This window comes from Chrysochloris asiatica, unplaced genomic scaffold, assembly GCF_000296735.1.
Source record: "Chrysochloris asiatica unplaced genomic scaffold, ChrAsi1.0 scaffold00092, whole genome shotgun sequence".
Lineage (NCBI taxonomy): Eukaryota > Metazoa > Chordata > Mammalia > Afrosoricida > Chrysochloridae > Chrysochloris > Chrysochloris asiatica.
In genome coordinates this window covers 8,040,913-8,068,405 of record NW_006408610.1, presented here as the reverse complement: position 1 = coordinate 8,068,405, position 27,493 = coordinate 8,040,913, and the positions used below count along the sequence as shown (strand labels likewise).

Sequence of the window (27,493 nt, the reverse complement as noted above, 5' to 3'; positions counted from 1 at the left end):
AGCACTTAACAACAACAATGGTTAATGATCTTCATGTTTGTTGGCTGCCTAGATATCTTCCTTGTTGAAGTGTCTGTTCGTGCCCTGTGCCCATTTTTTAATTGGGTTGTTTGTGTTTTTCTTGCAGAGGTGTTGTAGTTTCTTACAGATCTTAGCTATTGGTCGCTTGTCTGCTATGTTGTTGCAAAAAAATTTTTTTTTTTGTCTGTGGACTCCCTTTTTACTCTTTTGGCAAAATCCTTTGATGCACATCAGTTTCTAAACTTCCCAGCTGTGCCATTCATCTGTTTCAGAAGCATTTATCCCAGATTCATTTCGTGGCTGCCATCATTCCAGGTGTGGAGCATACAGAAGTAAGCTCTTGTTTCCATGGGCTTCTAATAAGATAAAGCTGCGTGTAAGCAATTATTTGCTAATGTTTCAGGTGTTATAAATGAGGGCTGTGACTGACTAGAAGAACATCAGGGAAGGCTTCACCAAGGAGGTGGCATTTTGTCCAGTTCATCAGGAATGAGCAGTTCTTCAGGTGGAAAGAAATGTACTGAGGTGCAAGGAATTGTAAATAGTTCAGTATAGCTGAAGCATATGATTGTGAATAGCAAAAAGAAATGAAGATAGAAAGCTTGGGAGAGATGTGATATCGAAAAGCCTCATAATCCATGCAAAATAATAATGAAAGCTTGTACTTTACAATTAAGTACCAACAACAGTCTGATTAGATTTATGTTCTAGAAAGTTTCCATATGAGCAGACAGACATTGAAGGAACGAAGACCAACCAGCAGGCTAGTCTATAGTCCATGAGTAAGATTATGGAGGCTTGAACTAAGGCAGTGAAAATAGAAAAGTAGAAAAATTGAAAAATACTTGGAAAGTGTATTTGAACAGTACACATTGACTGAGTGGGGGTTATTGATGAAGGGAGAAAAGTCAAGGATAATGTATCAGTTATGATCCAGTTATTGGTAAGATTTCACTCAGGCTAGACTAAGCAGTCCCATAGTGGGCAGTTTTCAGCAGATCTTACAGATTAAGACAGGCTAGGAAGGAGGATCTTACATCTGCTTCTACTAATATTGGTCAATGAAAACTCTTATGAATAACAGTGGAGAGTTTGAAGATAAAGTCTTCACGTTGGAAGCCACTCAAAGTATAACTGGGGAAGAGCCACTTCCTCTAAGTAGAGTCGGCAGAATGCTGCAGAACAAAATTTTTGCAGATTTAATTTGCTGATCTGACACTACAGGATAAACAGCTGCAAGCATCCATTAATAATCAGAAAGTGGTCTTTGTGAAAAATGAATCTAGGAAAACTGGAAGTGGTCAGAAATTAAATGGAATCCATAAAAATTAATATCCTGATCTTTGTTGCTGTTGTTAAATGCTGTCCAGTCAGCTGACTCATAGAGACCCTGTATAGGATTTCTGAGGAGTGGCTGGTGGACTTAAACTGGTGATGTTGTGGTGCATACTGACCCTGTGGTCTAGTGCTTATCCTACAGCACCGCATATTAGTGAGCTGAAATGGACTAGTGTTGGCCATTCTGAATCAGTCAGTCATGTGGTCTACTTTACTGCGAATGTAAAGTGAAACAGAATGGCATCACCTTCATCTTCAAAAAGACTGTTTAAAAATCAATCCCGTGGTACAAAACTGCCTACAAGGAAAACCAGTTAATGTGACTGTCATTAAAATTTATACATCAGCCACTTATGCCAAAGATGAATAAATTGAAGAATGTTACTAATCTCTACAGTCTGAAATTAAACATGCAATCAAGATGCATTGGTGAATAGTGGTACTTGCAATGCAAAAGTTGGAAACAAAAAAGAATTATCACTTGGAAATAAAGAAGGATCGGTAGTTGGAAAATATGGCTTTGGTGATACAAATATGTCAGAGATCATATACAACTATGCAAGAACAACAACTTATTAATCACAAATTCCTTTTTGCAACAACATTATTGGTGGTGTAATACTTTGGGATAAAGCACAGACCGAAAAGTCGATTTGAACTATAAGGTCAGCAATTCAGACTCATCAGTCACTCCTTGGAAACCCTATGCAGGGTCGCTGGGGGTCAGAACTGACTCAACAGCACTTAACAACAACAATACACTGTATAGGAGTCCTGGTGTGGCTCTGCAGGGTGATAAACTGGACAAAAGCTCAGTTTGAATCATAAGATTAGCAGGTCAAACTTATCAGCCACTCTTTGGAAACCCTATGCAGGTTGCTCTGAGATGACAGGACTCAGCAGCACTTAACAACAACAGTACACTTTATACTGGATGATATGAAGAAGAAAACATGACATCGGGATTGGAGGAAGACTCATTAACAACCTGCAACATGCAGGTGATACAACCTTGCTTGCTGAAAGAGAAGAGGGCTTAAAATACTGACTGATGATCAAAGACCACAGCCTTCAGTATGGATTGCACCTCAATGTAATGAAAATAAAAACCCTCAACCACTGGACCCATAAATAACATCATGATAAATGCAGAAAAGATTGAAGTTGTCAAAGATTTCATTTGCCTGGATCCACTATCAACACTCTTGGAAGCAATAGTCAAGAAATCAAATGACATACTGCATTAGACAAATCTACACCACAAGACCTCTTTAAAGTGTTCAAGAACAAAGATACCAGTTTGAGGACTAAGGTGCACTTGACCGCAGTCATGGTCTTTTCAATAACCTCATGTGCATGTGAAAGTTGGACAGTGAATAAAGAAGGCCGTAGAAAAATTGGTGCATTTTAGTTCTGGTGTTGGAGGAGAATATTAAATTACCATGGGCTGCTAGAAGAACAAACAAATGTGGGTTGGAAGAAGTAATGTCAAAGTACTCCTTGGAAGCCAGGACAGTGATACTTTGTCTCTCATACTTTAGATGTGGTATCAGGGGAACCAATTATGCTTGGTAAAGTGGAGGGTCAGCAAAAAAGAGGAAGACCCCAGTAAGATAGATTGACACAATCCCAGCAGCAATGAGTTCAAGTGTAGCAATTGTGAAGAGCGTGCAGGATCAGGCAGTGTTTTGTTCTGTTGTGCGTAGGGTTGCTATGAGTCAGAGCTGACTTGACTGCACCTAACAACAACAACAACAACATGCACGAGGACCTCACAGAGGGAATACACAAGAATCAAATTGACTACATCTGTGGAAATAGATGCTGGAGAAGCTCAGTATCATCAGTAAGGAAATGGCCAGAGGCCAGCTGCAGAAGAGACCCATCAATTGCTCGTATGAATGTTCACGCTGAAGCTGGAGAAAATTGAAAACACATGACCTTGAATATATCTCACCTGGAGTTAGAGGTCATCTCAAGAGTAGATTTGACACATTGAACACTAATGACCGAAGTCTAGATGATCTGTGAGAGGACATCATACATGAAGAAAGTAAATGGTCAGGAAAGAAAAAACAACAACAACATCAAAACTGATGTCAGAAGAGATTCTGAAACTTGCTCCTGGACATGGAGTAGCCAAAGCAAATAGAGGAAATGATGAAGTAAAAGAGCTGAATAGAAGTTTTCAAAGCGGGGCTCAGGAAGACAGATTAAAGAATTATAATGAAATGTGCAAAGATTTAGGGTTAAAAAGGGACAGCATTTCTCAAGTTAAAAGAACCGAAGAGGAAATTCAAGCCTCTGGTTGCAATACTAACTAAATTATGCAGGAAGCACCAAGAAATAATAGAAGGAATACACAGAGTCACTGTACTAAAAAGAATTGGTCAGTGGTCAGCCATTTCAAGAGGTAGCATCTGATAAGCAACCAATGGTCTTGAAGGAAGAAGTCTGAGTTATACTGAAGACATTGGTGAAAAACCAACTGGACGGCCCTTAACAACAACAGTTGGTTCCAACTCCTAGTGACCCCTTTTTAGTGTTTGCTAGGAGCAGCTGGTGGGTTTGAATTGCTGACCTTGTGGTTCACATGCAATCAAGATGCATTGATAAATAGGGGCACTTGAAATTCAAAAGTTGGAAACAAAGAAGAAAGATCATTTGTTAAGTGCCCTTGAGTCCGTTCTGATTCATAGAACTCTGTGTAGGCTTTCCAAAGGGCAGCTGGTGAGTCTCAACCACTGACCTTAGGGTTTGAACCAACCTTGTAATCCAGTGCTTTATCCCACAGTGCCACACCAGGACGTCCAAGAAGGATTGGTCCATAGCTAATTCAGCAGTGCCGCACCAGGAGCCCTGGTGTGATTGAAATACCTTCCGCCTCAAAGTGACGCCATTGTTCTTAAACACTGTAAAGAGGTATTTTGCAGCAGATTTACCCAGTGCAATACTGATTACCTCTTATTAAGCCCATGTAAAATAAAAATAAATCCATCAAAGTAAAACTATAACACACCATATGTAAAGTGAAAATTCTTTAAACAGGAAAAGAGATTCTCTTTAAAGATGTGAGGGTCAACAGGTGATTCGATGACAATAGTGGAAAGCTAGAAGACAATGTAATGGAATATATGGTCAGTGTGCTGAAGGAAATTAACTGCCAACTTGGAATTCTTCTGCAGAAAAAAGATATTTTATAAATGAAGGGGAAATCAAGACATTTTTAAACAAAATACTCAAAACAAAACATGAGAGGTCCCATTCGTATTCCTGCACTAAAAGAAACTGTGAAATTCATATTTAAGGCAGAATGAAAATGATCTCACATCTGAAATCAGATGAAACATATGAGATGCAAGAAGAACTAAAAAACAAGGAAGTGTCAGTATGTGTGATAAAACGAAATTAATATTGATCGTTTAATGCATCATAATAATGTTTCTTGAGTTTTTTAAAAAATAAATTACAAGTACACAATAGCTGCAACAATGGTGCACACATCACATGTCATGAAGATGGCAGCAGACCAGCAAAAGTGTGTTCCATTATATAAAATGACTCAACAACAGTGCAAAACAAGTGATACGTGTGTATGTATGTATACATATACACGTACGTATGTATACGCTCGTGCATGTATATCTGTGTGCATGCATGTATGCATTTGTGTATATTTGTTGTTGTTGTTTGTTAAGTGCTGTGGTGTCAGCTCTGACTCATAGCGATACTTTATTGGCTGGTGAGTTTGAACCACCTGCCTTGCAATTCAAATGACCTTGTGGTCCAATCCTTGTCCTACAGTGTATATGGAAAGAATGTGTTCTGTGTTCTTGTCTAGAATGGAGATAAGTTTATATGAAGTTTAGGTGTTAGTGAGTTAAGAGTACATCTGTGATAGGCAAAGGACAAAAGAGGACATAACTTCCAAACTAGGAGTCGAGGGAAAAGAAGACAGGGAGGAAAACAAACATAGAACATTTGAATCAAGTAGAAAGCAAAGAAAATGACCCATTTAAACCTAAATATTGCTATATCAACAATTATATGTATATCATTTAGCTATTGATATAACAAACCAACCCAAAACTTAGGGCTTAAATCAAGAAGCATTTCTCTTTTTCCTGTGAGTCCACAGGTCAGCTGGATGGTTCGCCACCATCCGCTGGGTCCTTAGGCTTCAGCAGACCTGTGGATTGGGTGGGCAGTCTGTGCTCTCGCTTGTTTTTTGGTTGATGGGTCTAGAAAGACCTGAGCTGGAACTACTAATCCCTACTCCCTGTGGTCTCTCACACTCCTCATAGCTGGAGGCCTGGGCTTATTCTCATGGCAGAGGCAGGGTTCAAAGAAACATAAAAAGCCTGTTGAGGCCTAGACTAAGAAGGCACACACCATCACTGCACCTACATTCCGTTGGCCACAAAAGGGCATGATTCAAAAGACAGGGAAGTAGACTTTACTTAGCTGCACAACCACATAGCAAAGGGCAAAGATTCAGGAAAGCCATTAATTAGGACCATCAGTGCCATCAACCACCTCCCACAGATGTCAACAGATTCCAAAGGCTGGAAATCATGTGGGCTCTGTTCCTTTCCACATTGCAATTGCAATTTAACTCAATTACAGAAGGGTAACTGAGAAATACACTTGTATTTTAAAATAAGGAAAGTCATTTTAAGTAACTCACAGATTAAAGAAAATTTCATACCATAAATTTGAATTACCTTGAACTGCAATACAATGCGTAAGCATTTTATTTGTGGGGTCACAGGATGAACATAATCAATATCACTGACTTTGTACACGTAAAAATTGTTGGATTGGCATGTATTTTGTTATGTGTGTTTTTACCATAAGTAAAAGAAATCAAAAACGGGTGGGATTAATTCATAGTGGAAAGATTTTAACCTTGAAGTGGTTATACAAGTTTCCCCCATTATCTGAGAAGACCACTCCTATAAAACCTTTCATAAGCCAGAAGGATGTGAAGCAAAAAGCAATTCTTAATTTATATGGGAAAATTTTGAGTGTTCCCAGACCCCAAAATATAAACTACCACATCATACCAAATAACACAGAAAACCTAAAATACCACTAACATACAGTAAAACTAGAAAATATATGATAAATACACAGCCTATAAAGAAGAAATAATGTCCTGGTGTAGCATTGTAGGAGAAGCACTGGACCGCAAGGTCAGTTTGAATCTCAAGGTCAGTGGTTCAAACTCACCTGCTGCTCCTCGGAAACCCTATATGGGGTCACTATGAGTGGAACAGACTCAATGGCAGACACTTAACAACAACAATAATGAATGTACAGTGTAGTGACCCTAGAAGAAGGGTAGGGACACCACTCTCCCTACTAGGGGTTCTGGATGCCTTTTTAACAGCTCACTGCAAAACAGATGTTGAACACAAGCTTTGCTTTTTACCCTTTTCATAAAAGCAAAAACCTCTTTGGATTTCTTTCATTTAGCAAAAAAAGATTCTAATGTAGGTCTTTCGTAAAAGCAAAGTAGCGTAAAGCAAACTTGAAAAGCAGGGGACAGCTGTATTGGAAAAGAACGAACTGGAAATAAAAGAAGTAAACATTGATCTCAAGAAGTTAGAAAAAGAAAATTAAAATAATCCAGAAGAAAGCAGAAGGAAAGAAACAAAAACGCTAAAATCAATGAGAAGTTGACTATTTGAAATGTTACTGAAATTGGTAAAAATGTATATATATATATACATTGTTTTATAATTTCAAAAAAGTCAATAAAGAACATAAATGTAAGAAAAGATCTATATGTTACTCACTTTTTATTTTTTACAAAAATGAGAAAATTGTACTACCTAAATCTTGTCATGGCATTATAGGATAAGCACTGGACTGTCGATCAGAAGATTATTTCAGACCTCCCAGACACTCCTGAGAAACCCTATACAGGGTCGCTATGAGTTGAACCGACTTGATAGCACTTCACAACAACAAAATATCCAGTAAAATGAATTGATTAGGTAAACTGTGATCTGTAACACAATTAAATTTCACTTATATATTAAAATTATTAATTTTGATAACAGAAAAGTCTTAATATATGTTAGTAAGTGCAAGCATTATACAAAATTGGATGTTTCATATGATCTTAATTTTTATAAAAATGCACAGAAAAAGCCTAGAAAGAAATATGCTGAATGTGTACGAAGTTGATTTTTATAGATTTATGGGTTATAGGGGTCCTGGTGTGGCACTGTGAATTAACAAGCTGGACCACAAGATCGATTTGAAATGCAAGATCGGCAGTTCAATCTCACCAGCCGCTCCTCAGAAACCCTATAGAGGGTCGCTGTGAGTTGGAATCAACTTGACAGCACTTAACAACAACAACAAATGGATTATATATTTATAGGTTGTTTTATCTGTTTTTTTATATTTTTCAAAATTCACTCTCCAAAAGTTCTAAAATGATTGTGCTATATTTATAAACCAGAAAAAAGGAAGAAATCTGTTAAAAGAACTATTATTTTTCTGTCCCTTATCTCAGTTCACAATGAAGTAGTGGTATCGCTTCCTGTAGGGACAAACCAGAAGGCGATCTTCATAGAGAATTCTGGGTTTATGGGCCTGTAATACTATAAGCATTGCCTTTGTACTTCTGCATAATCCAGTGAGGTTTTATTACTTAGCTCCTCGCAAGGATCTTGTTTTGATGTGCTAACAAAAGTTTTTTGTTTAGGGTTTGTTTTGCTTTTGCCAAACCTAAACCAGTATCCCACTCCATAATCTAATTGGGTGTAGTACTACAGAGCTATATAATGCTATTAAAAGCTATTTGTGTAAATAAGAGGTAACTAACATATGGTTCATAAGAAATAAATATTACATCTTTCATTGAGTTGTTTTGTGATCTCTGGTTATTAATTTTTTATATGCATAGACTTATCCCACTTTAGAAATGCTTGAAACATATTTATGTTGATGACTGGAAGTTGTGAAACAAAAGAGTTGGATTGAGTGGCCTCATTAGTAGAAAGATTGTGGTATTGAACTGAGTTCAAATAAATAATAAACTCAACCTCATAAAATAGCTGTTCATAAAAACATACACCTCCCTCTAAAGTAAACAAAAGTTGATATTTTAATAGGTTTGATAAGTAACTAAATCTTTTTACTGTCTTTCTGTAGGAAGAAGCAATTTCGGTATCTTCTAGAAACCAAAGGGAAAAAACCAGGCATTATCAGTGAAGAAAATAATGATAGTAGAAGACTCACAGGAGAAAACACAAATCGTGCTACCTTGAATTATACCACAAGAGAGTTTTATAATGAAAAGCTGGAGGTAAAACGACCATTAATCTCTGTATATTTCATCCTCAGTCATTTAAAATAACATATTTTTAAATTCTGGAATGTTAATCAACTTTATAGATAAAGATGGGGAAATAGGCACCAAGTTGTTAAAAAGAAATAGAGTCCCAGGAAAAAAAGAACTCGTATTTCAAAAATTGTTCAAACTGTTACCAAAAAGCCAAACCAAAGTATAACCAAAAGTACTGGTTTATCTGAATTAAGAAAAGGGGGGTGTCAGTAGAGATGGTTGAACAATATAATGACTCTAATTAATGTCATTGAACTGTACGTGTGATGATTGTTGAAATCGTAACTATTCTATTACCTGCATGTGTCAAGTTGATGTCAAGGTGGTATCAAGTTGATTCTGACTTCATAGCAACTCATCCGACAGAACCAAACACTGCCCAGTCCTTGTTGTGTTTGAACCCATCGTTGTAGCCACTGGGGCAAGCTATCTTGTTGAGGATCTTCCTCTTTTTTGCGTACCTTCTATTTTATCACGAGTGCTGTCTTTCTCCAATGACTGGTCCCTCCTGATAACAGATCCCAAATACTCACCATTCTTGCTTCTAAAGGGTGTTCGGGTTGTACTTCTTCCAAGACAGATTGGTGCTTTCTTTTGAAAGTCAATAATATATTCCATAATCTTCACTAACACTGTAATCCAAAAGCATCCATTCATCTGGTTTTCTTTGTCAACTGACTAGCTTTCATGTGCAAGCAAAGTTATACCAGTTGTTAATGAGTCTTTGTCCAATCATGAGGCTGTGTTCTACTTCATATAGTCCAGTTTCTCAGATTATTTGCTCAGCATACAGATGGAATAAATACGGTGAAAAGATATAGCTACTGATTTTAAACCACGTAGTATCCATCCCTTTGTTCTGTTTGAACAACGGCTTCTTGGTCTGGAAGTATGCACTGGCTCCAGATAAGCACAATTCAATGTTCTGGGATTCCCAGTATTCACAATGTTGTCAATAATGTTTTATAATTCACACAGTCTCATGTCTTTGCATAGTCAATAAAGCACAAGTTAATATCTTTCTGATATTCTAATCTTTTAGCCAAGATCCATCTGACACCAGGGATGATATCCATCATTCTACACCCTCTTCTGAATCTGGCTTAAATTCCTGCCTGTACCTGTTGATGTACTGTTGCAGTGTTTTGTTGTTGTTTTTTTTAAACTTTTTATTGTGACTTAAATGAAAGTTTACAGAGCAGATCCTCAGTTTTACATTCAACAAATCTTACACTTTGATCTCAGTGATTACAATCCCTTCCATGTAACAACAGTTAACCCATTTCCACCCGGTGGTTCTTGTTTCCATTCCACCCTCCTTCCCAACCCTTCGGTCTTAGGTACATGTTGCCTTTTTGATCTTGAATGAGTGACCATTTCATGGTGAACATACCTTACTAGTGTTGTTGTTCCCCCTATTTGCCTATCGACTGCTTGGCTGACAATTGGGCCATGAGGGTAAGTTCTATTCCAAACCTAAAAAGTGGTTGAGGGCCATAATCCCATAATCCTCCAATCTCTTTCTGACCAGTAAGCCCAGACTTTTATTTTATTTTATTTTTTTAAGTTTTGTTCCACACTTTCTCCCACTCTATCCAGGACCTTCTCATGGGATCCCTTTCAGAGCAGTTGGTAGTGGTAGCCGGGCACCATCTAGTTCTTCTGGTCTCAGAGTCATGGTGGTTGATGTTCACAGGCTCCATTGGTCCATTGGACAAGTTGTTTCCAAGTATCTTCAATTTCCATCACTCTTCTTTCTTGTGCACATGGAGAGACCAATAGTTGTACCTTAGATGGCTGCTCATGAAATTCTAAAATCCCAGTCACAACTCTCCAAAGTAGGATATAAAACATTGTTTTTCTGAACAATGTTATGTCAGTTGACCATGGTGTCCTCTGAGACTGTGGTCCTGAGTCCCCAAATCCAGCAACTCATTGCCTTAAGATGTTTAGTAATCTAAGAAGTTTTCATCATTTTGCTCCACCATGTTCATAGATGTGTTTGCACCCAAGGTAAATACCCATGTACAAATATCCTTTTTTAAAAGTATATTTGTGGATATACTGCCATGATCTCTCCATACCCATTTAACCTGTGAATAAATATAGTGAAAAGATACAACTACTGATTTGTATCTGTCCATGTATCTAGCCACAGAACAATGTTGTTGCAGGGGTGTGTATCTAACACTACTCACCCTATCCCCTTTAACCCTTGCCTATTTCCCTGTGTCTTCACCTATCTCCGTCAGTCTTCTGCCAACTTCCCTCTTCTTGTGTATTGCCTTTCCGGTAACCTAAGTGAATATGTGTCTACCCTCTAGCCAGTGGATTACTCTCCCTTCCCTCCCATCCCTGGTAACTATCAAAGAATATTTCTTTGAGCATGAAAGCCTTTACTTGAGTTTTTACAATAGTGGTCTCATAATATTTGTCCATTTGTGATTGACTGAGGTCACTCAACATAATATCCTCCAGGGTGTCCTGGTGTGGCACCATAGGATAAGCACTGGACTGCTAACTACCAGGTTGATGATTCAAACCCACCAGCCTCTCCTTGGAAACCCTGTACAGTGTTACTATGAGTTGGAACTGACTCAATGGCACTTCACAGCAATAACATCCTTCAGGTTCACTTATGTCATGTTTTTCAGATTCGTTGTTATTTTTCAACGTTGCATAGTATTCTATTGTGTGTATATACTAAAGTTTGTTTATCCATTCTTCCACTGATGGACATTTAGCCTGCCTCTATCTTTTTTGCTATTGTGAATAGTGCTGTGGTGAATGTTGATGTGCATAGATCTACTCGTGCCATGGTTCTTATTTCTTGTGGATATAAACCAAGTAGAGGGATTGCTAAATCATATGGTATTTCTATTTCTAACTTTTTAAAGAAGTGCCATACTGTTTTCCATCATGGTTGCACCATTTTATAGTCCCACCAGCAATTTTAGAAGGTCGCAGTCTCTCCACAGCCTCTGTTGCAGCCATTTAAAAATTATCATCAGCAAAATTTTTCATATGTATTATGTTAGTGATATTGTTTGATAATTTCTGCTTTCTGGAGGGTCACCTTTCTTTGGAATGGATACAAACATGGATCTCCTCCAGTCAGTTGGCCAAGTAAAGCTGCCTTCCAAAGTTCTTCGCAAAAATAAGTGAGGGCTTCCAGAAATGTATTCATTTGTTGAAATATCTTAGGTAGTATTCCATCAATTGAGTCTTGTTTTTCACCAATGCCTTCAGTGCATCTTGGTTCTTGATCATATGATATCTCCCAAAATGGTTGACCTTTGATCATTTCTTTTCAGTTCAGTGACTATGTATTCCTTTCTTCTTCTTTTGATGCTTCCTGTATCATACAGTGTTTTGCCGTTGTTGTTGTTGTTGTTGTTAAATGCCATTGAATTGGTCATAGCAACCCTGCTTAGGGTTTCCAAGGAGTGGTTGGTGAGTTTGAATTGCCAACCTTGTGACTCAAACCGACCTTGTGATCTAGTCCTTATCCCACAGTGCTACACCAGGACTCCATAGAATCCATCAGTTGCAATTCAAGCCTTGAATTTTTTCTTTAGTTCTTATAGCTTGAGAATTGCCAAGCTGAACACTTTTGGTTTTCAAACTCTAATTCTTAGCACATTTCATTATAATACTTCACTTTGTCTTCTCAAGCCAGCTTTCGAAATCTCTTTTACTTAATCATTTCTTCCCTTTTGTTTTAACTACTGTGCATTTAGTCATAAGTTTCAGAGCTTCTTCTGGCATCCATTTTGGTATTTTTTTCCTTTCTTGTATTTTGTAATGACCTTTTGTTTTCTTCATATTTGATGTCCTTAATGTTATCCAACATCTCAACTGATCACCGGTCATTAGTATCCAGTGCGTCAAGTCTGTTCTTGAGATGATCTCTAAATTCAGGTGGAATATACTTAGGGTCATACTTTGGTTCTCATAGACTTGTTGGCATTTTCTTCAGCTTCAACTTGAACTTGATATGAGTAATTGATGGTTTATTCCATGGTCAGCTCCTAGGCTTTTTTTGATTGATATTGAACTGCTCCATCGTCTCTTTCCACACATGTAGTCAATTCACTTCCTGTATACTCTGTCCTGGCGGCATAGTGGATTATGAGCTGAGCTGCTCACCGATAGGTCAGCAGTTTGAAACTACCAGCGATTCTGTGGGAAAAAGATGAGGCTTTCTGCTCTCGTAAAGATTTACAGCCCCAGATCACTATACAGGGTTGCTATGAGTCAGAACGGATTCCACATCACATAACCACCACCGCTGCCATACTCTGTCCAGTGGGATCTATGTGTATAGTCAGCCGTGTATGTTGTTGAAAAAAGATATTTACAAAAAATAAGTTGTTGGCCTTGTAAAATTCTGTTATACAATATCCCTAGTTGTTTTGTTACCAAGACTATGTTTTCCAACTACTAATCCTTCTTTGTTCCCAATGTTGGAATACCAATCACGAGTAATTATGAATGTATCTTGATTGCATGTTTTATCAATTTCAGACCACAAAACTTAATAAACATCTTCAGTTTCTTTATCTTTGGCATTTGTGGTTGGTACTGTACCACAATAAAAAAACTTTTTAAGAATTAAAGGGTATAAACTTATTTTGGTGACTCAGCCAATCTATGTGAAACTTGGAGAGGACACAGCAGAGCTTCAATTCTGTTCTTGTTGCTTGGGCCCTGAATGTTTTAATTCACTTCTTTCATTCTCCTCTACCATTAACCCCTAAGTTCTTTTTTAAATTATGAATTGAGTGAAGGTTTGCAGACAAGATCAACAAATTATATATTTTGTTTCATCTCATTGATTGCAATCCCTTACATGCAACAATTTTCCTGCTGCCTCCCTGTTTATCCATGTATAAATATTGTCATTCAAACTCTTATATTCATCATCAGAGGTGAATCTTCATCCTTAAAGGCCTTCTTTCAGGGGACCAAACAGGTGAAAGTTCAGTGGAGCAAGATCAAAACTACATTAAGACTGGTCAGAGGTTCGAGGCCCTATAGGGCCGAGTGTAACAAATGAGGCCACTGGCAGTTAATGGCAAATTGCTTTCATCTTAATATTCAGTTATATATATTAAATTAATACACAGAGCCTTTGATAATCCACAGATAAATGTGGTATTTTCCTAAAGCCTAAGACTAAAAGTTGCAAGGTCAAGCCTTTCTCCAAAAGGATTAACTAAAAATATCTTAGCTACTTCTCGGTTCTTTGTTCTATAGACAAAGAACCCATCCTCCCTAATCCTTTTCCAGGTGCAGCCCATTCACCTTGGCGGCTCCAGACCTGGCTCTGGAAGCCGAAACAGCAGGACTCCGCCCAAGCTTTTGTCATTGCTCTCACCTTCCCCCACCTAAGCTCAGGGGCTATAGATATGTTAATTGGGCCTGAGAATCCAAGTTGCTGGCCTGGGATTCGAACCAGCAAAGTATGATGTAAAGTTACCTGAATGTCTGGAAAAGTACTGATGTTAGCTGTACCTTGCCTAAGTCCCTCCCAGCTTGGTGTGAAGCTCCTCCCCTAAATAAAACAGAGGCCCGAGCCTCCACATTGGTGCATTACTGATTGGAAGGCATGGAGTAAAGATTGCAGTGCATTACAAGATGGAGGGCACGCAGTAAAGATGGCAGGGCAGTGAGTTGCTGCCTGCAGAGGCCACGATGCCTGTAGTCCCAAGCCTGCCCACCAGTGATGCATCCACCCTGGCTTTGGGGTGCCTCATTGTCTCTCTCTTTGTCTTTTTCTGTGTATTCTTGATATATTGCAATCGCTGTCAGGTATCCCCTCCTCATGAACTGAACCTCTATGTCGAGGCGGGTCCCCGACAATCCATGTATAAATATTGTCATTCAAACTCTTATATTTGTCATCAGAGGTGAATCTTCATCCTGAAAGGCCTTCTTTCAGGGGACCAAACAGGTGAAAGTTCAATGGAGCAAGATCAAAACTACAGGGAGGATGATTTAGCACCTCAAAATGAAGTTTGGGCAGAGTGTCAACAGTGTAGGCAGAGGTGTACAGACATGCTTTGTCATGCCAAATCACAACACCCTTGGATAGCACTCCTCTTTGTTTAATCTCAAGTTTAGGCTTCAATTCTTTAGTGAGCATCCCACTGTAATGAGCACTGTTGGTTGTTGAACACTTTTCCTGACAGTGTTCCAATATTGGTCCTTAAGAATCCCAGAAAACTATAAACATCCATTTTCTAGCTGATAGTTGACTTTTGAACTTTTTCTTGGTCGACAACTGATTATGATACTCTGTCATTTACTCTCAGGCTTGTAGTGATGAATCCATGTCCCATCACCATAATGACTTTTTTTTAAAATCTTTTACCTTCTATCAAGTATCAGTCCAAATTTTGTTTGCACATGTCCAAATGTTTCTGTTTATACTCTTCCTTGAATTGCTTCGGGAATCATCTTGTACAAACTTTTCAAAATCCAAGAGTGTCTTGGATTATTTATTTCATAGACAGAGTCATGGCTGATTTGCAAATGATTTGCCACACAATCCACTGTCACTCGTCTATTCAAACAAATCATTTTACGTGCACGCTCAATGTTGTCAGCCGTGGACAGGCAATTTAATATAACTGGAGTGTGAATAATTTTTTACTTACTCATGTATTTATATCCCATAAATATATGAGAGTTTGAAAGAGGGTGTTTGTACGTGGATAACCACAGGGAGGAAGCAGGACTACTGTTGTTACATGGAAGAGAATTGCGATCATTGAGATGAAACAAAGCATATGATTTGTTGAATGTAAAACTGATGGTCATGTCTGTAAGCCTTCATTCCAATTAATAATAAAAAGTTGAAAATAAATAAAAATGCAATTTAAAACATGAAAAATAGAAAAGCTTTTAAAACTTATATAGACAATTGAGTGTGGACAAAATAGTAAAATTAGCCTTCCTTCTTGGTTACAATGAAAGTAATTTTTCCTCATTGAAAAAAGAAAAGACATCAAACAGCATACTGCATTAGGGAAACCTGCTGCACAAAACCTGTGTAGTGTTAAAGAGTAAAGGTATCAGTTTGAGGACTAAGGTGTGCTGACCCAACCCATAGTATTTTCAGTCCCCTTATATACGTGTGAAAGTTGGACAATGAATAAGGAAGACCCTATAAAAGAATCAATTCATTTGAGCTTGGGTACGAATACTAAAAGTACCATGGTCTTCCTGAAGAACAAACAAACCTGTCTTGTTAAGTGCGCAGCCAGAATGCTCCCTGGAAGCCAGGATGTTGAGACTTTATATCTCATACTTTGGACATGTTATCAGGATAACCAAAGTATCCCTATAGAAAGACATCATGCTTGGTAAAGTAGAGGATTATATAAAAAAGAGGACCCCCCCTCCCTCCGAGAGATGAATTGACATAGTTGCAATGGGCTCAGAGATAGCATTAGTGAAGATGGTACAGGATTGCTCTGTTGTGTGTGCATACAGTCACTGTGAGTTGATGGCACCTGGCAACAACAACCACCTATTCAAAATGGAGTCTTAAAAATAAGATACCATTAACCATAACAACAAAAACTATGTAAGAATAAATAATAAAAATAAATTTTTAAAGACTTATAGAAAAAATTGTGAAATTTTATTGAAAGAGAGTGAAGAAAAACTAAATAGTTCATGTTCATGGGCGAACTTTCTGCATGATAAAGTTCATTCTTCCTAAATCAATCCATAAATATAAGGCAGTTCTAATAAAATTAAAATAAAAAGTTGTGGAGTCCTGGCGTGGTGCTGTGGGTTAATGTGCCAGACTGCAAAGTCGTTTGAACTGCAGATCGGTAGTTCAAGCTCACAGGCTTGGAAACCCTATACAGGATTGCTATGGGTCAGAACTGACTCGACAGCATTAACAAAAACAACAACAATAAAAGTTTAGATAGGGTTATTTATGGAAATTCACCAGCTAATCCTAAAATTTTTATGGTAGAAAGCCTGTTATTGTTAGTAAGTGCCATAGAGTCAGTTCTAACTTATAATGACCCTGTATATTGTTTCTGAAAAATTCAGACAAGGAGAAATTGCCTTACCAGAAACTAAATGTTATTATAAAGTTAAAGTTATCGTTAATTAAAAAGAGCCCTTTGGTGCAGTGTTTTGGTGCTCAGCTGTTAGCCCACTCGCCATTCGAACTCCCAGCCATTCCATGGGAGATCAATGTGGCAGTCTGCTCCCAAAACGATTTCTAGCCATGGAAGCCCTTCGGGGTGGTTCTGCTCTCTGCTGTAAGTTGGAATCAGCTTGATGGCACAGAACTATCAGATAAGCAGAAGTCTTAATTAAAGTGGTTTGAGCAAGAACTAAGTAAAGATTGCAAATGCTGGTGTCTGTTTTGAGAAATGTCTATGGAAATGGGGAGAATCAGAAGCCACATAATAGTTGGGAAAGAACACTAGGTTAACCATCAGTACACTTCGTTTTTCTGAGCCCTTGGTCTTACCATTCATTACCTGTGAGACCTTGACCAAGACTCTCTCTCACTCTCTCTTGACTTGCAACCCAACCTTCCTCGCATTAGAGCAAGCCCCTCACCTCTTGAAAACGATTAAAACCACGACAGCACAGACTGAGTGCTCAGTCCCTGTCATCTGTGTGTCCTGATTTGTGATTGTTTAGTGCTAGTGCCTGCTAACAGTCCACCCACTTTCCTGACTCATTCTTAAAAATGTGTAATATGAACATAGAATCAGAGAGTGAGAAGGGACTCTAAGGAATCTAGTCTCATACAGATGAGGAGAACTGGAAAGGCAGCGAACTGCTCGAAGTCAGATGGTGAGTTCTTGACTGAGCTACCATCAGAAAGCAGACCTTGGACTCTTTCACGGTATACACCATGCTGCTTTCTGGAAGGCTTCCTGGCCACCCTCGCACAAAAGACTCTCTCTTCTTTGAACACAGATTATATTTTCTGTCTAAACATCTCATTCAGCACTTATTTATTAGTTTGTTTAGGTTACTTGCACAGTGTCATACATCTGTATAAATAGTCTGCAAATACTTTAAGGACTAGACTAGAGTTTTCTATAGGAAAGTATTAGTAAATGATGTCCAATCTTTTATAATCCTGATGCAAGTACCAGTTAAAATTGCCATATAACAAGTCCCAGTTCTACCTAAGTTTTTCCAAGTCATCTTCATAATAGAATGAAATAATATGGACAATCTTACACAGAGTTGATCTCATCAGGATTGAACTTGTAACATCCTTGCTTCAAGAACCCTACAGTTACATTGTGGGATAAAAAGAAGTAAGTATATGAAAGCATTTTGAGAACAGAAAAAGCATTATCCAAAGGGCACCAACTCTGTGACGGGTCAGGGCAAGAAATGAATTGGAATGTGCTCTTCCCAAGATCCTGCTGTCCAGGCAGAGCGCACTATCCAGACAGACTCTAAGGAATCAAAACTAGAGTGTGCAGGGATGGGGGGATCCACTTGTAGGAGAGAAGAAATGATGCAGTAGTAAAGGATTATTATAGCAAATGCAATTCTCTATCAACATGTCTATAAAGAACCAGTGGAAAAACAATAGCAGGAAAATTTAAAACACCAACAGTTGCACTATGTCAACTGTGAAAAGCTTATTCACAGTGTATTTAAATTATTTAGCAAAATACATCACTTAAAAATCATTTTAATTTTTGGTATCTCTAAATTAGTATAAAAAATGTTTCCAGTCTTAACACTCAAACAATCCTTTGGTTTGAATTTTGTTGTTCAAAATCTTATTTTAAGAAATTTCAAAATCCATGTGAGATGCATTCTCTGAATATGCTCTATACCTATACCTCTGCTTGTAATAAATTCATTGTTCGTTGTTTAATATTACTCATTTTGGTTACTGGCCTCTAGTGATTCACACTTGTACTTTTTCCTTGTCTCTGTGTAGTAGTCAGATTCAATGAGGACTGCTAAACCTAATCAGTAGGTTAACGTCACTACAAGTCCTAGGCTATATTTCAGAGTTCAAGAAGTTAGGTTCATCTGAGAACTAGCTGGCTGTCTCCATGTGTTTGCTTACAACCCTTCAAATATGTACATAATTGATGGTAGAGCAAAACATGAGGAATTCAAATCAGCCATGTTAGGCCCTGAAAGTTGTTGTTGTTGTTAGGTGCCATCAAGTCGGTACCAAGTCACAGTGACCCCATGTACAACAGAATGCAACACTGCCCAGTCCTGGGCCGACCTCACAATTGTTGCCATGCTTGAGCCCATTGATGCTGCCACTTTGCCAATACATCTTGCTGGGGGTCTTCCTCTTTTTCTCTGACCCTCCACCTTACCAAACATGATATCCTTCTCCAGCAACTGGGCCCTCCTGACAATATGTCCGAAGTATGAGAGATGAAGTTTGGCCATCCAGGCCTCCAAGGAGCACTCTGGCTGTACTTCTTCCAACACAGATCTGTTGGTCCTTTTGGCAGCCTATGGCACTTTCAATATTCTCCTCCAACACCATAACTCAGAAGCATCTTCTTCTCCGGTCTTCCTTATTCCAGGTTCCACATGCATATGAGGTTATTGAAAATACCATGGCTTGGGTCAGGCACAACTTAGTCTTCAAGCTGACATCTTTGTTCTTCAACACTTTTTAAAAAAAGTCTTGTGCAACAAATTTTCCCAGTGCAATATGTCCTCTGATTTCTTAACTGCTGCTTCCATGAGTGTTGATAGTTGATCCAAGAAGAATGAAGTCCTTGACAACTTCAGTCTTTCCTCCATTGAAAAGAATGTTGTTTATTGGTCCAGTGGTGAGGATTTTTGTTTTCTTGACATTGAGATGTAATCCATATCAAAGGTTATGCTCTTTGATCTTCATTAGTAAATGTTTTAAGTTCTCTTCACTTTCAGCAAGCAAGGTTGTATCATCTGCATATGGCAGGTTGTTAATGAGTCTTCCTCCAATCCTGATGCCACGTTTTTCTTCATATATCACAGCTTCTTGGATTATGTGCTCAGCATACAAGTTGAATAAGTAAGGTGAAAGAATACAACCCTGTCATACACCTTTCTTAATTTTAAGCCATTCAGTGTTCCCATATTCTGTTCGAACAACTACCTCTTGGTCCATGTACATATTCTCAAGAACACAATTAAGTGTTCTGGAATACTCATACTTCACAATGTTGTCCATAGCTTGTCATGATCCACACAATCAAAAGCTTTTGCACAGACAATAAAGCACAGGTAAACATCTTTCTGATATTCTCTGCTTTCAGCCAAGATCCATCAGATATCAGCAATGATATCTCTCATTCCACAGCCTCTTCTGAATCCAGCTTGAACTCTGGAAGTTCTCTGTCAATGTATGCTTGCAGCCATTTCTGTATTACCTTTGGTAAAACTTTACTTGCATGGGTATCAAAGATATTGTCCGATGATTTCCGCATTCGGTTGAGTCACCTCTCTTTGGAATGGGCACAAATATGGATCTCTTCCAGTCAGTTGGCCAGATAGTTGTCTTCCAAATTTCTTGGCATAGATGAGTGAGTGCCTCCAGTGCCACCTCACTTTCTTGAAAGATTTCAATTCTTATTCCATCAATTCCTGGAGCCTTGTTCTTTGCCAATTCATTTAATGCACCTTGTTTTATATATTTTGGTGGTCTTCATTGGGAGCATAGATATTTATTATGGTTATTTCATCTTGTTCAATTGTCCCTTTAATCATGAGATAATGTCCATCTTTATCTATTATGCTGGCTTTTGCCTTAAAGTTTATTTTATCCGAGATTAGCACTGCCACTCATGTTCGCTTTTTATTGCAATTAGCTTGGTATATTTTTTCCCAGCCTTTCACTTTTAATCTGTTTCTGTCTCTGTGTGTGAGATGCGTCTTGTCTTTCTCTGTTGAATTCTTGATTTGTGTGTTCTTTCTTGTGAGTTTCCTCATAGTTTTAATGTTTTCATATTCTTCTTGGATTCTCATTCTCTTGGTATTTTGTGAAGTGTTAATTTTCTTTGAGGTTGCCTTATAGTCCATTGACTTTTCTGCCCATTTAGTGCAGTCTATTTTATCCTGTAATCGACCTGACCTTCTCACTGTCTGGATCTCAGTTCCTATTTGTTCACCTTCTTTTGCATTGTACTTGTTTTGATCATAGACTGACCTCCCAGACTCTCTGAGTTTGTTCTTATAGTTTTGTTTTGTTAACAATTCTTCTTTCTGTTGACTTAATTCAGGGAGGTGCTGCGACGTATGTCAATCTCTGGTTGTCATTCAATGCACCTTGGACTTCTTCCTTCAGTATCATTGGCTCTAGATCACATGTTACCTCTTGAAATGGTTGAGCATCAACCAGTTCCTTTTGGTACAATGACTGTGTATTCCTTCCATCTTCTTTTGATGCTTTCTGCATCATTCAATAATTTCCCCAGAGAATCCTTCAATAATGAAAGGCTTGAATTTTTTCTTCAGTTCCCACAGCTTGAGAAATACTGAGCATGTTGTTCTTCTTTTTTGGTTTTCTGACTCCAGAGCTTTGCACATTTTGTTGTAATTTTTTACTTTGTTTTCTCAAGCTGACCTTTGAAATTTTCTGTTCAGCTCTTGTACCTCTGCATTTCTTCCATTTGCTTTAGCATCTCTACTCTGGAGAGCAAGTTTCAGTGTCTTTTCTGACATCCATTTTGATCTTTTCCTTCTTTCTTGTCTTCTTAATGTCTTTTTGCTTTCTTCACATATGATATTCTTGATGTCATCCCACATCTCTTCTGGTCTTCGGTCTTTAGTATTTAATGTATCAAATCTGTTCTTCAGATGATCTCTAAATTCAGGAGGGATATATTCAAGGTCATATTTTGGCTCTCGTGGATTTGTTTTCATTTTCTTCAGCTTCAGTTTGAATTTGCATATAAGCAATTGATGGTCTCTTCCACAATCTGCCCTTGGCCTTGTTTTGACTGATGATATAGAACTTTTCCATTGTCTCTTTCCACAGATGTAGCCAATTTGATTTCTGTGTATTCCATCTGGTGAGGTCCATGTGTATAATTGTCTCTTATGCTGTCTAAAGAAGGGATTTGAGATGAACAAATCATTGATTTTTCAGAATTCTATCATGCGATATCTAGCATCATTTCTATCACCAAGGCCATGTTTTCCAACTACTGATCCTTCTTCTTTGCCCTGAATGGTAACTGACTATTTAGAGAAATTTCTAAAATATACCTTTTCAGGGAAAGTTAGTGACAATTTAGAGTCACTATTAACTTATATTAATTGATCATGTATTTATTAATATGTTGTATTGTCTTAAAATCATACAGATTTGAAAAAGGAGAAGAAATAAAACAAACAGGAGGAAAACCACTCAGGTCTCCTGACCTAAAGACAACTTTGATAATGTGAATGAAACTGACAAAGTATATTTGCTTCCAATTGTTTTCAGTATATATTTTTTAACTTTTTAATGAACATTTTAAACATACAATGAAGGTGGAAAGCATTGTACAGTAAATATCAGCACTGTAAACCTAGATTCCTCTGTTGGCATTGTAAATATCCAGTGTACATGTTCTGTCTGCACAGGAGTAAAAGGCAACATAGGTAAATACTGCTGTAAACACAGTCCTGCTACAATGGTCAAAACAGACAACATCCGTAAGTTAATACATAGGTAGACATGGAAGAAAAAATAAATCAATTACATCAGTAACCATCTCCCTAAATCATCCAGCATACATTTCATTAATTAGATTTCAATATTTGATATTTTGAAAAATTTTTCTTTTGAGATAAAATTTATATACAATGAAATACAAATATTTGGCATACAATTGCTGAGTTTTGACAAATGCATATATACTCATACAGCCCAAACCCTATAAAAATAATACTGTTGATTTTCACCTATTTATGATTTCATTTTGCCTTTTGGTTTTTTTCACTTAGCCTTGTAAACATTTTCCTTGTTATTGCAAATCTTCATAAGAGTAATTTTAATTATAATATCTATTGATATTTTAAATTCAACCCTTTAATATTTTAATGTGGAGTAGAGGTTTAAACAGATCCTTTTCAAAGTACCTAAATATATTATTGATATTTATTCTTTTTTTTTCCTTTATTGATGTGAATTACTTCCCTTATAAATCTGATTATCTGATCACATTCAATTGATTTTTCTGTATGTATTATGATAAACATTTTCCATGATTGTACTTTGATAATTTTCCCAAAGTTTCAAAAATCAAAACATGTATTGAAATAGTACATTCAGCAAAATGGTTTGGTTTGGAACTCTGCGATGAAATTGGGATCCAATGCCCAACTATTCTCTGGCCCCAAATTTGCTCTGTTGTGTTCAGAACCCTGGTTTTTCATAACGCACTGCTGGCCCCAGAAACTGAGCGGGAGCGCTGTTTCTTTTAAAGTCAAAGCTCTGGGTGTCAACCTTGTATCGACTTCCACTTTCTCCTTATGGACTTTTCCATAACTAAGTCCAAATCGTCTCTGCCACATGCATCAGTTTAGTATACTTTCCTATAATGAGGAAATCAGAGCACTGAGAATATGTCTGTACACAATGGACCCCTGATGTGGGGCTGTAAGATAAGCACTGGACTGCAAACCACAAGAACGGTGGCTCAAACCCACCAGCTGCTCCTCAGAAACCCTGTATGGGGTTGTTATGAGTCAGAATTGACTCAAAGGTACTTAGCAACAACAATATATAAAATACACATATGGATATTAACTGACAGCTACAATTGTCAATATCAGTTATCTGATTTGCATTTATCCTTTGAAGCCGGTGGGTCTGTGCTTTTGCTGACTTGTGTGAACTAAAATACCTGAACTGAGGAGGGAGAAAGTGTAGCAAAATAGTAGTCAGCAGTTCCAATACAGGGAAGGGAGCTGCCCAGCGGACTGGGACTAATGAGTTCCCCAATGCGGCCTTTATTCCGGCAGCGCTGTCTAGGCAGGTGCTCCTGCTCTGGGAAGGAGACCAGGGGTGGGGGCCTCAGGGCAAATCATCTTAATTTCTCTGCTTCAGCTGATTGTTGCTTTGGATTCATAGTTGAAAGCAACATTGTCTTTTGGATTCATCATTTAATGTAGACCTTTTTTGCTTTTTGTCTAACAGGAAATAAAGGAAAAAAATAAATTCTGCAAGATGTACATAGAGGACCTTGTAAAGGAAGCCACCGAAATCAACATGAAAAACGAGGCTTTGCATAAGCTTTGGCCTCAGATGTTTATTGAGCTTGTTAGGGACGCCGTCATAGAAATCCGCAACAAAAATTCCTACATGAAGCTCTGCCTGCAACAGATCACTGACCAAAAATAGAAATGGCTTACAGTCTCAGTTGCAATTAGCAATTTTACTTTTTCCAAAGGTTGAAAATGCGTAGGGTAAACCTGTTCAACAACGTCACCACCACACTTCTACCAACTAGAAAGACTGGCATCAAAGGAGCATCGCCTGCTGTTTATGCCACCAAATGTCAGGAAGAAAAGGGGGAGACAGAGGAATTCATTTCCTATGATCTACAGAAAGACCGAACTCCCTTTAGGAATAAGCGCTCAGCGGTGGCTTGGTTCTTGAGTTGGCGCTGCATCTTGGGCCCATGTATTTAGCAATCTTCCTGCGACAGCCCAAAGCACGCAGCCTTTGCTCTTGGTTGAGCATGAGTTGCTTCTACCTACTTTCAGCTGATAATTTTCAATTATTTGATTTTTTTTACATTATGTCATGATTTCAAAGCCAAAAATTTGTTGTTGTTTTTTTATGAGTAAAGGATAAACATTAATAAATTAGTATTTGAAAACAAATGTGTTTGTCTCCTCACTTCAGTGAGAATCATACTGACTGTCTGCTCCTGGCTGGGAGGACAGCTGCCGCTCACAGGTAAGCAGAGGCCCCAGTCTTCGACACATGAATCCTCAAGTCACACAGTGTGGGAATGAAATAGGAAGGCGGGAAGAAAATGCTTAGTCTTACACGGTCCTGGATCTGCAAAATGCAGTTAGAAATCAGTAAGTCAGCATCTCTGCAAAGTTTTCCTTTTGTTGTTAGTCACTCCGGAGCTCTTTCTGTCAGATAGGCATGTGTGCTTTACCTCAGAATTCCAGCTTTTCTAATTCTAGTTGACGATCAAACAGGCATACAAGATATACACAGAGTTTGGGACTAGTTCATGCTGAGGAAGACGGTGGTGGTTGTTAAGTGCCGTGGTCAGTTCCGACTCATAGTGACCCTGTACAGGGTTTTCAAGTGGCTGGTGATTTTGAACTGCCGACCTTGCAGTTCAAACTGACCTTGAGGTTGGGTGTTTATCCTAGGGTGCCACACCAGGCCAATTACCATAAAGAAAGCTGATTTCAGAAGAAACAATCTTACTGATCAATAAGTAGGAATTCTCCAAATTGATCAGATTTTGCCCAGCATCTATTATGGTAACAGGACCACGAGGATGTGGAAAAACCAGACCAGAAGTTGTAAGACAGCAACATACACAGAGAGGCGTGGAAATCGCTGGCTGGGCTGCTCTTGTTGCTCTGAGGCAGGTTCACATCATCTTTTCGAGCATTTGACCACCGTCCTTCAAAAGGCAATGCTCTCCTGTAGTAGCGTAGCTTAATGACTGAGAACTTGGTCTCTTAAATCACACTGTCCTGGGTTTGCATGTGGGCTTTTAAACTGCTAGTTTACCAGCTTGTAAGCTATCTGAATGAAGCTGACTCTCAGCATAACACAGCCTACCTCATTTAAGACTGGTGTGAAAATCAAAAGAGATAGTATATGTAATACAGTGATCATAATGCTTCCCATACTGCAAACACTGAATAAAGGTAGATATTATTATCATTTTCAAATTGGTTGAAAAATACGATTTGTGTCCCTGGACAGGAAGAGCTGTGACTATTACTTGATGGTCCTTTCACTTTTTTGAATACAAACACATGGACCATCGCTCGCTCACTTGGCTGGTGAAGGGTGAGCACTCCAGGGGTTTCTGTCTTGTTTGAGATCAAGGCTTTGAACCAGTTTGTTCTGGTTTGATTCCTGCTGAGAATCTACATTTCTATCCCAGATATACTGAATCAGAATGCACATTTTAATTAGAGTCGACCATCCCTGACCCCTCAGGTGATTCATATGTATTACTTTTGTAGAGTTGCTGTAACAAAATGCCACAAATTGGTTTACTTATAAAAATAGTCATTTTTTTCATAGTTCAGGAGACAAGGTGATGATAGGACCATGTTCTTCCTGAAGGTCCTAGGGGAAGACTCTTGTTTCCCTTGGTTTCTGTCAGATATTAGATGGCATGTAGACACATCACATGTCTGTCTTTCCTCTGTCCTACTGTCTGTCTTTTCTACTGTTTTATAAGAACCATTTAGGATTAGGATACAGCTCCCTGGTAGGGTCTCATGCTCACTGGTAACATCATCAAAGACCATTTACAAATAAGGTCACATTCACAAGAACTGGGAGTTAGGGATTCAAAATATCTTTTTGTGAGGTGCAATTCAATCCAACTCGTATTCTAGTCTGCTCTTTGATCTCCAAAATTCATGTCCTTCCCACGTGAAAAATGCTTTGACCTCATCCCAGCATATCCAAAAGTCTTTACCTAGTTCAGCATGAACTCTTAAATTTAAAAAAACTCACCTTCGAAAGCATCTAAATCAGGCACGGGTGAAAGTCTGGGTATAATCCATCATGGGCGCAGAATTCTTCTCTATTTGTGGGCCTGTGAAATCTAGTATACACATTACAATAGTGTCCCAGGCATAGGGTAAACATTGGGATTCTGAAAGGGAGAAATGAAGTGGGAAAGAAGGGGTCACAAGTTCAAAGTAAGTTCAAAACCCAGCAGGGCAAATGTCATTAGATCCCAGGGCTTGAAAATCGTCCTTGCCTGTAAAAAGCTTGCCTCTTAAATAATTCACCTAGCTTCCTGTATGCTGCCTTCCCTCCCTAACCCTCCTGTCCTGATGCTGAAGGGACTTGAGCCTCACATGAATTCTTGGCCCTCCTCAATGATTCTAAGGGACTCTAAGGAAACCTAGGTCAACCTGCTCAGCCACTGCTGCCTTCAGTGGATTTTGTTCATGTAACCAAACCTCTTCACATCACAGAGGCAGTCATTTGGTCTCTCCATTTCTTTGTAGCTGAGTTCTCCCACCTGTCCCTATTTCCCCATATTGACATCCACCTCTTGGTTCCCTGTTTCACCTGGTCTTGAGTTTCCAATATCTATAGTCTGTCCATTAAGTTCCTATGGTCTGCAGCACAAGTTCCCCCCAACCCACTGTGCTTGCTGAGTTCTTAGATGAGGCTAATCCCAAGGTAAGGGACCAGGACCTTTTGGGTCTGGGGTCAAGTGAGGGTCGTGGTTTGTGAGTGGTGATTCCTGCAACAAATTGCCATCTCTACTTGGGTTTTTCCAAGTAGATTAGAGGATTAGAGGAAGGGAAAGAGATGTACAGCCCACAATCTGACACTTTCCTATCTAATGAGTGATGAAGGTTGACTCTTTTGAAAAGAGAGCTCAAGATGAAACAAAATGTGTTCTGGATCAGCCGCTTGAGGGATTACTGTGTGCACCAAATCATCCATGATATAGCACTCCTTACTCCAGTGAGTTTGAGAATTCATTGCAATGGGCACACAGAATTCATACACCATATTCACAGGTATGGAGTCCTGGTGTGGCGCTGTGGGTTAATGCGCCAGACTGCAAAGCC

General features: G+C 38.5%; 1 protein-coding gene across 2 annotated transcripts in view; it reads left to right on the top strand.

Annotated features, from left to right (window-relative positions):
- Positions 1–24,097, top strand: part of LRRC49 (leucine rich repeat containing 49) — a 181,282-nt gene extending 157,185 nt beyond the window's left edge. The window contains exons 15-16 of one of the 2 annotated variants that reach the window (XM_006866533.1): positions 8,530–8,683; positions 23,880–24,097. In XM_006866533.1, the coding sequence (XP_006866595.1) occupies positions 8,530–8,683; positions 23,880–24,083 (358 nt within the window). In that variant the 3' untranslated portion in view covers positions 24,084–24,097. The remainder of the gene's footprint in view (positions 1–8,529; positions 8,684–23,879) is intronic. The other variant, XM_006866534.1, reaches the window with a different exon arrangement.
- Positions 24,098–27,493: the final 3,396 nt, after the last annotated feature.